The sequence below is a fragment of the Ammospiza nelsoni genome, chromosome 3 (assembly GCF_027579445.1).
Source record: "Ammospiza nelsoni isolate bAmmNel1 chromosome 3, bAmmNel1.pri, whole genome shotgun sequence".
In the NCBI taxonomy this organism is placed as follows: domain Eukaryota; kingdom Metazoa; phylum Chordata; class Aves; order Passeriformes; family Passerellidae; genus Ammospiza; species Ammospiza nelsoni.
This window is the reverse complement of record NC_080635.1, coordinates 13013617-13029525: the sequence shown is the minus strand read 5'-3', so window position 1 is coordinate 13029525 and position 15909 is coordinate 13013617. Positions and strand designations below refer to the sequence as shown.

Here is a 15909-nt window from a genome sequence, read left to right as displayed (position 1 = left end):
TGTAGCCATTAGAAATGGCAAGTCATGGAAAAATCAATAATCAGAAACTCCCCCAAATTCTCACTATCCTTTTTTAGCTAGACAGCAGCTCTTCTGTTTTCACAAAACCTTTCAATCTGCCAAGTAATGTTTTTTGTAAATATCTGAGTCAAAGCTTTGAACTCAAGCCAAAGGAGGGGCAGGAGAAATTGAGAAGTTAATGACAAATACTTGTGACAGATACACATCATCAACAAGGTTGTACAATCCCAGATTTTTAGTCACATTTAGTGGAGGTACTAAGATGCAGCACTAGCCCATTGGAAACTATTTTTTAAGAGATGTAATCAAATAGTAGGAAACTTTCTGTTTTGAGAGGTAAACACAGGGTTAGATAAACATGGTGAAATTCCATGGGTAGGTATTTTTTGCTACATATATGCAATTAAAAATGGAAATTTTTCACATTGTGGACATATAGGGTCTTGCCTTGAGAACCACAGAAATAAATTGAACTCTGTACAATGGGACTCCTTAAGGATAGCTCAGAGAGAAACTGCTTGCTGGTAAAATGTGACAAGGCTGTACATTTATCCCAGGTCTTTGGAATTTTTGCAGAGTACGACCATTTTTAAACAGCAACCAAGTACTGTTGTATTAAGCTCTTCTGTTTTAATGTGTCCTCAGCAGGAGTGCTTCACCTGACTGTGTTTGTCCCAAAAGCTTTTGGTAGAATTAAAAATTATGGTCTAAGAAGTTGAATGTAGCATGTGAAGGTATAATTATGTTCAGCTTCATTAAACCCTGCATGATGATTAGGAGCATAGCCAGTTTGCCAGATAAGAGATATTTTTGTGGATGCCTGCAAGAATTTCTTCTCCATCCCACCTGGCTAGGTGTGGTGGCAGGAAGACAAAGTTTCCCCTTTTGCAATGATCAAACACCAGGATCTTTCTGGCCAGGTTCCTCAGAGACAGACTCACCAGAGCTTGCCAGCACACTGTGATTCCTCTGCTGGTCAAGGGACAGGGAAGGAGAGAAGAGGAAACCCAAGTCAGAGAAAATCTGTTGAGAATTGAAATACGTCCCCTTGGGTCGCACAGTGCGAGCAGAGAGTTGCTGATCCTGCATAAGCAAAGCCACATGATTTTCCTCTTTCCATCCTGGTAGAGGAAATGGAAAGCAAGTCCAAAAGCCTGGGCAGGAAAGATCCCAGGCTGTCATTTGTCTCCAGGCTCTGGTACTGGATTTGCACACTGCCAGGGCTGGACTGTGTTGAGAAGCAGGACCTGTGAGGTACAAAGTCAGCTCTTGTTCCCCAAGGAGTTGTTTCTACTTTTCTACTTTCAATTTAGAGCCTGAAATGCCATTTATTTAATGCTGCTGTTTAAATAATGATTTATAAGCCTCCAAGCCAGCCGTGGTACAGCTTAATTACTGCTGTAATTTATGGATGCCACTGGCTACATAAACACTGCTGTAAATATAAAGGATGTCTCCCACAAATTTTACTCTGATACTTATTTGATACCATTCATTTTCCTTTCCCAACACGTCTTCTGTGTGTGAGTTGAGGCCACTTCAACAATCCAGGTCATTCTGGTTCACTTTGCCAGGAGTAATTGGGTCTGGGAACTGAAAAGATCAAATGTCTGTTTTTCTTGCAAAGTATTTTAATTAAAATTTGAGTTTCCTTGAGCTTGGATGCAAACATCTGCATTAAGTGGCCCATTAAAAGGATTATTTGTATTTGGGCTTTTTTTGGTTATCTATTTGTTTTACTAGTTAATCATCTCCTTTCTCCAATTCATTTTGCCTTTGTGCTCTCAGTAAGCAAGCAAACAAGATGGGAATAAATCATGCACTGTAACAGAGCCCAGCCATTCCCCGGGCTGCAGCTTTGCTATTTGTGTTCTCTAACCTATACAAGGAGCACGTATATATTGGTCTAATGCAAATCTGAGCTAATTCAAGCCCTGTCTCCAAAGAGATGAATGAGCATGTAAATCTGCTGCTTTGTTTTGGAGGAATAGCTCCTGGAATTGCCTGATTCCCAGTTGCAACTGACATATTTCAAATACTACAGTCAGTTGGCTTTGGGAGATTTGTGCCCCTGGGCTGCAACAAAAAACACCTGGGAAGACAAGTAGGTTTTCTTGAATGGCTTGGTTCCATTATAATTAGTGTTAATGCAGTTGTGTGCTTGGAAAAGTAAGTGCCTTTAAAAAGTTATAATTAATTGAGTAAACAGAACAACCCCATTGCCTACAATTACCATTCCTCTGAATCTCTGTGTCTCTCTGCAGCTGCTGAAGTAAAACACGGACATTGCTGAAAAGATTGCAGATAAACTGAGTGGGACATGAAAGCTGGTACTAAACATGGGCTTCAAAACCATCTGTGGACTAATTCAGAGAGACAAGAGTACTTCTGAATTTCAGTAGAACTTAAGGATCTTTTAAAGAGTGTCATGATGTTGCTGACTCATGGAAGTGCTCTCCTAACTTTTCTTTGGGTGGTTCTACCAACAACCGAGTGCTGTTCAGGCTCACTGCATGCCCCTAGGAGAAGGGATCACCTCCTGAGTTACCAGGGTCCCTTCTCACAGCTTTGTAGTGCCCACTTGCACATTTCCTGAGCCCCACGTGTCTGGCTTGTGGCACATGAAGGGCTTTGCGCTCACCTAGGGAAGGCTCTTAGCAGTGTCTCTGAGGGTGTATTTTTTGTAGGAAGTTCAGCAAAGCCAAGGAAGATGCCATCTCTCTGCCTTAAACCCTCACCAAGGAGCCCACAGAAATTGTCAGCAGCCAGCTCCACATTATTTGGGCTATTTTTCCTGCAAAGCTTCTCCTCTGTAGTCATGCCTTGACCCAGACTGGAATACAAGGGCATTGTACAACCTGTATGTGGCAAGCCAGAATTGCTCTAAGGAAGGGAAAACAATCGGCCTGACAATAACACAGAGCACCCTTTTGAGGATCTATCGTCCTTTATTAATAAAGTTTGGCATGTATTCCCCCCACTCCTGAATTATTTGCACCATAAAATAAGCTGGAAGAGAAATAGTGGTTGTTTTCCTACATGGTTCATTAATTTTTAGTTTTGGCAGGCAATATAAATAAAAGTATCAAGTGCATATCTAATTGAATCGCCAGTGATTTCCAACTCCCTGTAGTACCAGAGAACCAGAGAACATGATGTAGCTGCACTGTTGAGTGAGCATGGATGAGTTGGGCAAACAATGGCTCACTCTGCCCAGAGGCTTTGGTTTAATCTGGAGCATTTATCCATTTAATATGAGACAGGGCAGTTATTGCTGCAGTGGGGAATTCACAGATCTCTTTGTTCTGCCAGACTTGTCTTCCAGCAGTGACTGGAGCATGTCTTGGCACATTCAGGAAGGTGTCAGTGAACTGTACCCATACTCAGACTTCTGTGGAAAGAACTCTGGCATTTCTCAAGCTTAGACTCCTCCAAACACACTGACTTCAAGATGTAACTGAATTAATTCCTGCCTCCTTCATGTGTCTGATCTAGAGCATGGACCTCTTTAAAAATAAAAGATTATAAAAAAGGCTTTGTCCCAAGTATCATCTCAAAGGACTTGGGATGAGAGAGTTCCTACAGTAAGGAAAATTATACCTGTCAGGCTACTTGATATCTGACTTCTCAGCTGTCAGGGGAATCAAGTGCCTCCAGAAAAGGATGGTCCTTAGAGAAAATTGCTTGGGATCATTTATGAGTGGATGATATTGACCTCTAATTGTAATGTTTGATGACCTCATTTCATGAGAGCTGTCTCCTTTGCACACTGCTGGGTGTCTTTTGCTGCTTAGCACAGGTAAAATGAGCTGGTGACTTTGTCTCTTGGTGGATATAGGCTGCTGTGGGCTTAAGGGAGTGCAGGAGCAGGAGCAGGCATAGAAAAGAAAGAAAAGTACAAGTAGAGATTGAACTGTTTTCTCTCCTGAGGGGAATATGACAACACAATACACCCAAAGCAAAGGTAATGCATGCTGCCAAAAGAGCATGATGAAAGTTTGTGCTCTTTCTAAATCCTCTAGCCATGTTTGCTCCTGAGCTAGACAAAGAGGATATCAGCTTTCAGGACTGTCAGTGCAGCAGTAAATTCACACACAATTAAAAACCTATCATGTGTATTGTGTTGTTCTTGATAAGTACCAGAGCAGGATGCAGGATTTAACTCCTCTAGAGGTCAAAGCTGCCTTCCACATTATAGCACCAGAAAGGCCTGGGGAACTGAAATTCTCTATTTTGTGGACTATTTGACATTTTACAAGATTAAATAGGTCCAAAAAAAAATAGCAAGTAAGTATTGAATTGAGAAGATTTCACAAGGTGTTCATCCCTTCAATGTTATGCTATGACCTGCTAGTTGAAAGGAAGACAATTTGTTGTTTTTTTTTTCTTTTTCTCTAGGATCTGCCTCTCTCTCAAAAATGGCTCTGGAGGGTTCCTTCAGCTGCTGGAATGGAACAGTGATCAGGCTGGGGCAGGCGTGTGACTTCATCCAGGACTGTGCTGAGGGAGAAGATGAGGGAGATATGTGCAGTGAGTAAATCCTAACCCCCAGGTTGCACCATCCTTTTCCAGAAGCATTGATTGGTTTGAACTTTAATTTCTGAGACTTCAGCACTAACAGACTCATTTGGTGCTATCAAAAGACCTGTATCCCCACTAGCAGATGCCTTTTCCTGGATGTCTGCCTGGAGTGCACCATTTGATATTTCTGGGCTCACCTGCATCTGTTCTGCAGCAGCTTCTTAACATGCTCTTGGTGCTTCCTCCCTCCCAGTGTCCTGATCAAAATTGCAAAGGAAGCATAGCCTGAATAGCTAGATGCCTCCCTGAATTACGAAATGTATAGTTGGTTAGAGCCTTTAATAAAAATGTAGTGCAGCATGTGGCTGAGGGGGAGAGGAAGGAGAAAATTTCTAAGATGAAAAATGAGTAGAGCCAGTAGCTTGTCTTTGACCAACTCCTGTGTCTTTGTAATTCCTCTGGTTTTCTACCGTCTCTTCAGGAGTCAATAGTCCAATAAGACACAGCAGAAGATAGATAGCAGCCTGGGTTTTCTAAGAACTTGCTGTGCCTGAGTATTTTCAAAAATGTGCTGTGAGATACTTTAGGACCTTCCTTTGACCATCTTGAAGGTGCCTTATCACTTTTTCCATACCTCTGTACATTCTACCTCCAGCATCCTCCCATCTGCCAGCCTGCAAATAGGAGTGGTGGGTTGTCAGCTGTATAGTTGTCTACAGGGCAAATATATCAAGAAAAATAAATATTGAGAGTTTATTGTTCAAAGTGCATATGCCACAGCTGTTCTAGCCTGTGGGCTGTTGCAATAGAACTATGTTGATTTGCTATGTAAAAAACATGTTTGCTGTTTCTAGCAAGAGCTTAACATGAGAGATATACAACTTTTAGCAGATTTCACTTCTGCTAATAAAGAAATAAAGTTACAGACTTTATTGGTGTGAAGAACATTGGTTTGACCTAGGATCATCTAGGAAACTAGTTAAAAGCTTGAAATTACAAGCTTCTCCATCGTTTTAGATATTGTTACAATTTGAAATTATATTCTTTAATGACCCACTCAGTGGACATTAAATTCACAGGAACAGTGTCAGCACTGTGGACTTGCAGCTTCTTAGAAGCAATAATGCTTCATATTAGTAATATTGAAACCTTATTTCCATCTAAAACATTTCAAATAGAACTCTAAAACCCTATAATGGCGTTTCTGTTGTGTTCTGCTCTATAATTTAAAAAAGGTCAAATGCATTTTCGTTCCATTGGAAGGAGAGAAACATTATTTACCCTCAACTGTATTCGCAGGCACAATTTGGTGCCCATGTGCCATAAATGGCTCTGCTTTGTGGGAGTGATCCCAGGGAGAAGAGCAGAGGTCACAAGGAGGAGTTGTACTGATCATGGATGTAAACTAAATACCACATGGGATGGGGCAGGCCTGGAGGAACATGCTGGCCTGTTATTTTCACACCCTGGGTGTACTTGTGGTGGGTCTGCTGTTCATATTCACATATCCCCTTGCTGCCCCCCTTTACCCATGGTGAGCCCAAGCAGCCAATGCCTCTCTGGCATATCTGTCACAGGTCTTGGTTTGGTTGTCTCTCTCCCTCCATTCATCTGTAGCAGTTTCCACAAGGCAACGTGGCACTTGCAGCTGTGCTGGCAAAGGAATGTACTGAGAGTGTCTGTGAGAAAATGTGAAAAGCAGAAAATATTTAGCCAGCTGTTTAGCAGAGCATCACTCCCAGCTTGAGGAGACCACATGGCTTGCATTCACCCATAGGTACTGGAAATGAGAGTTCTTACTTCCAGCCAAAAGGTCCAGAAAGCACTGTCTTCCACTCAAAGAACAAAAAAGCATGGCTAGCCTGAGCAGGAGCCCGGGATATGCCTGCTTATCCACCTACAAGCCTGCTCAGTTCTATGGCTGATCCTTCCGCTTTTGCTTCTTTACAGTGCTGAATATTGTTGGCATAAGGTTTCTTACACAAAACAGAGAAGTGATCTAATGTTTGAGGTGTCAGATATATCCGAGTGGCAGCCTAACACAAAACATATGTCATCTTTCAGCATTTTAGTTGTCATTTTACTCCTGAGCAACATGGATATTTTCATCAGCTTTTTACAAGTGTGGTAAAAAGTGATTCAGATTTATCAAGCAGAGAAAAGGGTTTCCCAAATGGTTCTGCTTAGACAAAAGAGCTGTCAGAAAAAGATGAGCTATGCTCAAAACTGAGGCGAGATGTTTTAAAAATGCCATTATCAAAGGCTTCTATCTTTGAGCTTCAAGGAGGTGTTGGGGTTTTTTTGCCTTTCACATTCTTTCAGCTTTACAGGCTTTACAATAAAACTGATTGGTTTTATTATGATTTTAATTTTTTTTTTACTAATGATTGAATTTTGTTCCTGTCTGAGCTGAAAAAGATCTCTCTACAGCCTGCTGTTTGCTAACATCTCTTTACTTATTAATGGCCAGTGAAACGTCATGGTGCTTGTTCTGCTTTGCAACCAATTAGTCTGTGTAGAAATTGTAAATGCAGAGAGGGATGACCCCTAGAGAAAAGCGTGTTTGAGTCATAATCAGATATCCTTGCAGGAGTAAGAGACAGCTTCAAAGAGGCAGATGAGGGATGAGGGGCTGAGCTGCACGTGTGTGTTGGCTCAGGATCAGACACACTCAGGATCAGACACACAGATCCACCAGCCTGATGGAAGGGCCATGCTAGAAGTCACTCTGCAGAGCATACACTGCACACACATTAATACTCCAGATAGCACTGGTGGTGTGTCTCTGCTGGGAAATTCCTGCCTTTCCAGATGCAGAAACTACACATGGCAGCCACCACGGCAGGCTTTGACTCAAGGTTTCTGCTGAATTCATAAATTGAAAGATAGATTCCTCTATTAATGTACTTTCTTTAATGGTGTAGTAGCTGGAGCTGGATGCCTCTGAAGAGCAACCTTGAGCAAGTCCCTGGTTGATTATACTCAAACAATCTGAATTCCCCAGCCTTCATGTGGCTGTTTGGACCAGTTGTCCCCCATATGAGGCTCTGGGAGCTCTTCCCATTCATCATCGTGTCCCTTGCTTGCCTCCAGGTAGGATGTTTCTTATTTCCAAGGCTGCAGCTTCTGTTAATGAAGTCCTTATCTTCTGTCCTGAACCAGCTCTAGGGTTTTCTCATATTTGACTGAGTGGAAAGTTCAGCATATCTGGTGAAAGTTCAAAGCTTGTGCCTTAAGCTTCAGCAAATTTATCTATTAATGCAAAGCAACAAATTCTATAAGTAGTTTACCAAATCACTCAACATATGGATAGAACTTACTGCGGAAAGCCCCAACAAATTTTGTCTTATTGTAATAATCACATATAATATACTTTCTGTGGTACAGGACAGACACACAAAAACTCATATTATTTACTAACATAGATGGCTGGGGCTCTGTTTTACAGAAAGGGTGAATTTTTTTTCAGCAGTTTTGTACTTCTCTTTTTAATTAACAGTGTCTGGGATTTTGGTTAATCTTTCACTGCAGGGCAGCAAGTCAGAGCAAAAGTTAAAACTTTACTGAAAAAGGCTGCATGTAATTCTGACTAATCCAAAACTATTTTACTTTCTGTGACAAATTCAGAAAAAAAGATTCATCCTTTGAAAATATTGGCTAGTCAGTCCAAGCATGTTAGGCAAGTAATGGATAATTTCTAAAAATGGTAGCATTTTAAAAAATGGAGGTGCCAGTAGTATATTTATTATCTAGAGACCCAGAACTTCAGGATACAATTAACCCAGGACTGGTTCTTCTGTGAATTTGAACCCATATTTTCTATTTCCATAAAGAGTTTCCAAGCTTGTGGTCTGGAGTTCTGATCTAGTTCAGAAGAAAATGATTACCCAAGTCTCTCCTGAGGTTGCACTTCCCCATTTTATGAATTTTAGCTGGAACAGGAAATAATGTCCTCTTTATCTTTCAAATAAATCTCAAAATCACTTGGTTATAGGATAATTTTCACTCTGCTTCATTGAATATTTAAGGATGTGAAACATCTTAGCAGGTGAAATAACGAAGACAAGTGTCTGGTTCCTGAAAGGAGGGACTCAGCCTGTGGTGGGAGGATGCATGCACACATCAGTCAAAAGGCCAGATGGCACCTAGAACAGGAGCCTTTAAAGTTTGATTTTCTGATAATGTGGATGAGTGACCAAAAAAAACCTTGATAATCAATTTTAAAGTGGCCAGTTTGCTTTCCAGGCAAAAATGTGTGAAGAAATCGTGGGATTCATTTTTATCCAGATACAGCCCAGCAGAGTCTTCCTGCAAGCAAAATGATGAAGTAGCAACCTGTTGCCAGGCCATGCTATGCTCTTAGAGTTCCCGTCTTGCATACACTAATCCTGCTGCTTCTTTCTTTATCAAAAGCTGTACTTATAGAAATGAATTCTAACCTCTGGCAGTTTTGAGCTCAGCAAAGCCATCTGCCATTGAAGGATAACTCTGCTGACTGTTGAAAACTATTTTCTCTTTTTATGCTTCATTTCTGGTAAAATTTGGCTGGCCAACTTTGCTAGCATAGAAGAATCATTGAAACAAAGTCATGTTTAGGATTCATGTGATTCTTTAAATCGAGTAACTGTTCTGTTTGGCTTCTGAGATTTCCTCCTAAACTTGGTCAAGGTCCATACATACAGAGTAGTCTTTAATGCTTTTGTTCTTTATAATACCAGTTTGGAATTTCAACCAGGAGCTTAAACTGTAGTATCTGGTTGATTTACACCTAGTCTTGAAGAACTAGATGACTCCATCTGGTTCATCAATTGTTGTTGTTGTTGTTGTTGTTACTAATTCTCTAGCTATTAATGGGCAAAAATCTGGTTAAAGAAAAACAACTTATTTAGATTTTTCTTGAAAGGTATTTAATTCTGAAGGCTTGAAAATACTTGTTTAAGAACAAGTTTAGCATCCAACAGCTTTTCCCTGCTTGCCCACCCACATTAAATGAGAGACTCTTGCATTCTCAGAGTGCTTCAGTTTCACTGGACTGCTCTGTTCTCCATCTCATACCCACAAGTTGTATCTTAATCTTAATAAGGGCTAAATTTCTGAGGTTTCTGTCACTGGTATTAATGTCCAAAATGGCAGGTTTCAGTAGAAGTAATCCCTGCCCCTTAATTTCCATGATTTTCCTATAAGGTCAGAGCAGCTTTCCCTCATCAGTGCAGTGTCTGTGCTAATGTGATTTTCAGTGACAAACACATGAAATGGAGAAGGACAGGTTGGAGAGAAGTGGTACCCAGAGGTCCCTGTGGAGCACCAACACATGGAATCACAGGTGCTGTGCATATTCAAGGTAAGAAAGAGCAGCAAAGAAAATGCATCCAGGGCATGAGACATCTGAAAACTCATAAAACATTAATTTGGGAAAAGGCAATGAAATATTCTGTGAAAGTAATAGCTTTTTATTTATGCCCTTACTTGTTCATCAACAGTGAGCTTTTCCTGGCCTTCAGGCAGGGATTGCTACTTAGATGACTCCTCCTGCTGCTCTGACTTGTTTACATCATGCTAGATAGCAAATGGCCATGACATGAATTCAGTTGGACACCGAGCCAAGCTGTTTCTTTGGGAATTCAGGGCACATTATAATTTGTCATTTTCTCTGTATCTCAGCCTCAGGCTGCGCAATGAAATATAATCAAGTTCCGCAGAGGGGTGAAACGCAGGGAAGTAACTCTCTGCTTAACAACTTCACATTTAAAGACTAGGCTGAATGAATTTAGAGATTTTTGAAAGGAAAAACTTGAAAAAGCCCTAACTTTGGTACAAGTTTTGATTTTTTCATGACAGGTTTAGATGCTTGCCCAAAATATCACTAAAATGTGGTTCTTGCTTCAATGTCAGGTTACAAGTCCAAAACTAGCCCTACTAAAAAGCTACAGATAGAGGATTTGTTTCACTTTCCTCTGACAAGTGAGTTGTGATTCAGGGTCCCAGAAAATCAAATGTTTGTGGTCTAGGTGCTGCAGTTATGGTGTTCCACAGTTGTTTTCTCTGGGTACACCAAGGAACACCTGCATGTGCCAATGACAGTCAATTGCCTTTTGAGGTGTGTGAGTCAAAGCTGGGGCCCTGTGAGCAGGTATTTTATTGATCTGAAATCTCAGCCAGGGGGTACTTAAACATTTTGAATAATCTGGGGCTTGAATACTGGTGCCTCATTGTCTGACAGCCTCTCTATAGATATATAATTTCAGAGGGAAAATAAATTAATAATCACAACAAATTATATGTTCAAGAGCCTCTTCTTCTCGTAGAGGAGCTACTGAAATTACTGATATCACTTGACCAGAAGATTCTCTTGCTTTAGAAGGTTGTGGTCTATCCTACTGCTTGTAAGTGAAGAAATTTTAATTCTGATTTTATCAAGCAGCTAAAAGTAAAAAAAAAAAAAAAATCCTGGATGTGTGTTTGCACATTTCATTTTTATCATTCAATTTTTAACAGATTTCATGTACCATTCTTCTTTCTTGGAGCAAAAGGAGCAATACTTTGCACCCTCGTAAGCACAACTTGCAGCTGAAGGTAGAGAAGTAAAAGGAAGGCATGAGATTACTTCCTACTTTGAATGGGACTACTATTGCTTTAAAACTGACAAATTTCAAGGCAAAAAGCTAATGGAGCTCTATTGTTTGGAGCTGGAAACTAAAATCCTAAGCTAGTGAAAGAATGAGCAGGCTTCAAAGCCTGGAAGTATGGATTAAAATAAACTATCCTCTTTCATCTTATGGAAGACACTCACAGGTGAAAAAAGTGAGGCACAAAAGGATTTAGTGCTTTACCTGAGGCCACATCAGTGCTCACAGAGAGAAGAGATCATGTTGCTGAGCTGGGCTGAGTAGAAACCTGAACTGTAAGGGAGGGAATCTTGTAGGGAATTTATCTCTCTCCAAGATGTCCCCCTGTGGGGCTGCAGAAGCAGTGCTTAGGAAAGTCATCTCCAAGGTGTGACCTTGAGTGAGCTGATAGCTGCAGAGCTGAGAGCAAAGGAGCCCCCATGGTGTGTAGTGAGATGTGTCCTCTCTCTGGGGTTTTTCAAGGTGTGTGGGGGTCACTTAGCCACACTCTGTTGTTTCCCTCTGCTCCTCCTTCCCCGTGGTCAGGCACGTGCGCGATTCCACGGGAAAGGGCCAAGGAGCCGGGAGTGCCCTGGGCAAAGCGCGTTGGAACAGTCACTGCAGCTCCCGTGTGAGCCCAGGAGCCTCCTGCTCAGCTCACTGGCTTCTTCTGTCTGTGTGCCTTTCCCTCCTGCAGGAAAGCTTCCCCCTGGCTTTTACTGCTCGTTCGAAGAAGGGGATTGTGGCTGGACACCAGGCTCCCCTGCATCCCATGCTTCTCCATGGCAGATCGGAAACACGGAGCAGAAGCGTTTCCCTTCCATCGAAGGTGTGTGAGAGGAAACAGTGAGTGTAGAGCACAAACAGCAGAGAGCAGAAATGGTACACACATGGTGAGGAGAGGGAATGAAACACGAGGCAAGTTTTCCTGCGCACTTACATATTCAGCCTCCAGTGAAGCAGATCCCAGCTTTCCTCTCTCAAATGCCATCTTTCCACTCTGAGTGCTTTGAGTAAAAGACCATCTTGCTCCCTTTTTGTCTTCGGGGTACAAAGTGGTACCTCAGTCTCCACCACTGACACCAGATACAGATCTTGACCCCTTCTAAAAAACTTCATACCAAGTGTTCATCTGCCTGACCCTCTACCATACTGGTCTGGTTTTTTCTTTCTGATTTTCCTATTTATTTTCTCTATTTTTCTGTACTGCTAGTTTTTTCCCCTGCTCACATTCTAATTTTTCTTGTCTTTGCTTCATGATCCCTTGAGTTGCGCTTTTATGTACAATTACTATGTACTTGGTACTCCTACTTAAATGCCAATATCTAATCCTTCTCATACAAACAGTTGAAGGCTTAAGCTGCTGAGAGAAAACCCAATATTGCCCTTGTTCTTCTTGTTTACAGAAATTATTCAAGCAGCAAAGAGCTATAGCTGTATTTTTATTTGGTTTTGGTCAAGATAAATTCTTTTCTTCCAAGTTACTGTCTGTTCATAAAAGATACACTTTATTATTTGCCTTGCAAGGAGGATGGATTTGAAGTCATGGAGCAGCAGTGGGGGGAAGGTGGGCAGGCTCATGTGGTCACTGAGTATGTTAGGTAGGTGAAGCTGCATCCCTAAGAAATGGAAAAAGCCTTCTGTTCTCTGGCATTCCACCATGGTAGGAGGCAGCTAACATAGGCTTGGGGCAGGTTTCACAAATCCTGAAACCCAAAGGTGAGTGCTGCAGTTTGACCTTCTCCCTTCTCTTTCATCCAGGTCGTGCACTCCTCCTTAACGCCAGCAAGGCACCAGCAGTAGCAAAGACTGTCATGACCAGCACAGCATTTCCAGCTCCTTTGAGGAACTCCCCCTGTGAGGCAAGTCATAATGTTTTCTTTTCTTGTGCAATTTACAGAGCTTTTTGTGTAAATTCCTTTTTGTTTGACTCGGGTTTTCAAATATAGGTACTAGGTCCATAGCAAGGCAACTGCTATCTTTGATTTTATTTTCTATAAAATATACTTATTTATGCCCACTGTGCAGGGGAAAGATATGGTTATCTGCTTGAATGCCATAAAATGTGCTTTGAAAAACCTGTCACATCCTGTCCTCATTGCATCACATGATGTATTACAATCTTCATAATTAGGTGTGTGTGCTGTAAGAGTAGGGCAGCCAGTGTTATATAAACACAGAGAGGAAGAATCTTACTGCATGAACAAGCATTATATTTGCAACATCCAAGACAGAATAGGCTTCAGGACTGCCCCTGAGCCATTCAGAAAAGGCAGTACATGTTTTCTCTGGCACAGCCGGGATTTGGGCTGGCAGCTCTTCATGCTGCTGCACTTCAAACCCACCAGTGCTCATGTAGGCCCCATTCATGGGAGTGCTGAAGTTAGCAGCAGCAGAGGGAAATTCATCCAGAATGGAGCCAGGTTCACATTCAAGCAGAAATACTATGGACAGTCACAACATATCAGCTTGAGGAGGTACATCAAGGCTTGCTGACAACCTTGTTCATGCTTGTCATTTCTGAGTTAGGTATATTTAACCCTTAAAGTGCAGGTTCAGAAAGATGACCTGTCTGCATCTTCTTATTCTGTAGCTTCACAGATGGTAGAATCACTGATAAGATTTATTTCTGACTTATGGTGTTGAACCATGCCTAGCGAGTTAAAGCATTTCACATCTTCACAGTCACACATAAATCTCCCATAAGCTTCTGGATCCGGGAACAGAGGGATTTAGGAAAACTGATACTAATGAAGTGCAGCTGTCTGTTGGCTGAGTACTGAACAGACAAAAAAAATCGGTTCCAGTGATCTGAAAATGCAGAAAGGACAAGAAGGGATGTGTTAGAAAGTTCTCTGGAATGAAACTACACAGAAAAAGGTGTTTCTTTGCCTTAAAGTTTGTTTTGGTTCACTTCTGTTGGATATCTCAGTTCATACAGCAAAGTGCCTCTGGTTTTGCTCTCGTGATATATTCATGTTCTCTGTCTTTGAAATATATTCTACCTTGTTTTTCCTCCCATCTGTGACAAAGGCGTAAGCAGGTTCTGAATATTTTAAAACCTTGTTCTGCCATGGACCAGCAAGAGCGAGTGTTTTTCATAATCCACCCGACACAGGAATCACAGTGAATGATTTCCCAATATCTGTGTATTTTTTTTTCCTTGTGTATACAACACTGCAAATAATTAAACTTGCCGTGGGGGAGAAGCTGCCATGTATTTCATCTGCTCACATGCCATCCCACCTTCGTCACTCCCCTTGGCACTCCAGAGGCATCCGGACGCATCCAGCGTTGCAGCTGTCGCTAATAAAGAGTGAAGGAGTTTTGGCAAGGGTTTTGTCTCCTGCCTTTTCGTATAGTGTAAAAGCTTCCCTTCTCAGTGGATCCCTGGTGGCTTCAAATTCTATTTTACTGGAACAATCTGTCTGTGCAGAGAATAATTTAATTCCACTTCTCAACACAACAGAAGAGGAGAAAGGAGATATGCCTCCCTATGCACTTATTCCTCCAAATAGGTGCCAACAAACTTCCTAATAGTGAAATTATAGTCAGAAAAGAGGTTGTGAAAATATTGTAATGCTGTCCTGTATTTAGTCACCCTCAACCACTTTGTGATTGAACTGGCTCAAGTTCAGGCACTAAAAGATGAGTTTTCTTTTACCTGTCACTGCTGACTACTTTACCTGGCATGTCACAGCTGGGACAGATTCTCTGGCAGCTGAAATCCCACAGAAAATACTCAAAATTCATGTTGCAAAAGGATCTCAGCAAGGGTTTGTGTGAATTAGACCCATTTATTCTTCCACAATCAGATCCAGCCATAAATCTGCCCTTCCTTATGTATTTGATCCAGCTCTCATGATCCTTTAGATATTTGCTCACTCTCCTGAGAGCAACAAGGAGGTCAGCAAACATCCCCAGTTTGACAATTTTGACTCCCCTCTCTTCTCCCCTGCTACATGGAAGCTCTGGGGCACCTGCTGTTCAATGAAGTTATTATTTCTTCCCCTTACCACCTAATTTTCTTTTATCCAGTCATGTTAGACCAATCACACCCACCACAGCAGAAGCTGACACCCTGCTTTTTAGCCTGAGGTGTTCGTAGGAATTAATTACTTCAGCCTCCCCATGAGGAACATTACCTGCCACAGTGCTGTTTGCCAGGCTGGAGGAGTCTGGGGTTTGGCCAGGGTGTCCATGAAACCAGGACTCAAAGCCGATAAGGAAACAGCCAAGCAGTCCACAGTGGGAACCAGCCACAAGGAGTTTCTAATGCTTCCAGCTTGTTTTTCCTCCCTGAGCCTGGCTGTGTAATCTTACACTGTGGCAGACTGGAAAAGGAGGTGAGGGACCAGCCTGGTGCCAAGACCTTCCCTGCAGAGGTTCTGGGCAGCTGTATGCAGGGTGTTGGTGTTCGCTCTTGGAGACACCACAGCATGGATGAGCTGTCACTGAGGGCAGGGCTGGTGTGGTACTCCATCTCTGTGCTCCCTGCAGCCTGAGCTCAGTCCCCAGGGGCACCCAGGGCTGCCAGCCCTGTCCATGCCCTGCAGGAGGCTCCTTGTCAGCTCAGGAAGGGAAACATCAGCCTCACCCACTCTGCACTGCCCCACATGCATCAAAAAATGGGGAAAGGACAAAAATGCACACAGGAGATACTGTGACAAACACAGCCTGTACTTTCCCAACTTTTGGGATTGGCCCTAATGTGCCTTGCACTTTGTGTATAGCTTTGTATTGTACTTCACTCCTGTTTGTT

General features: G+C 42.1%; 1 protein-coding gene across 1 annotated transcript in view; it reads left to right on the top strand.

Moving 5' to 3' along the window:
• The window catches only part of ALK (ALK receptor tyrosine kinase), a 303252-nt gene that overhangs the window by 224236 nt on the left and 63107 nt on the right, over nucleotides 1–15909 (top strand). Inside the window, exons 7-9 of the mRNA XM_059468016.1 lie at nucleotides 4420–4551; nucleotides 11845–11976; nucleotides 12909–13009. Of these exons, the coding sequence (XP_059323999.1) occupies nucleotides 4420–4551; nucleotides 11845–11976; nucleotides 12909–13009 (365 nt within the window). The remainder of the gene's footprint in view (nucleotides 1–4419; nucleotides 4552–11844; nucleotides 11977–12908; nucleotides 13010–15909) is intronic.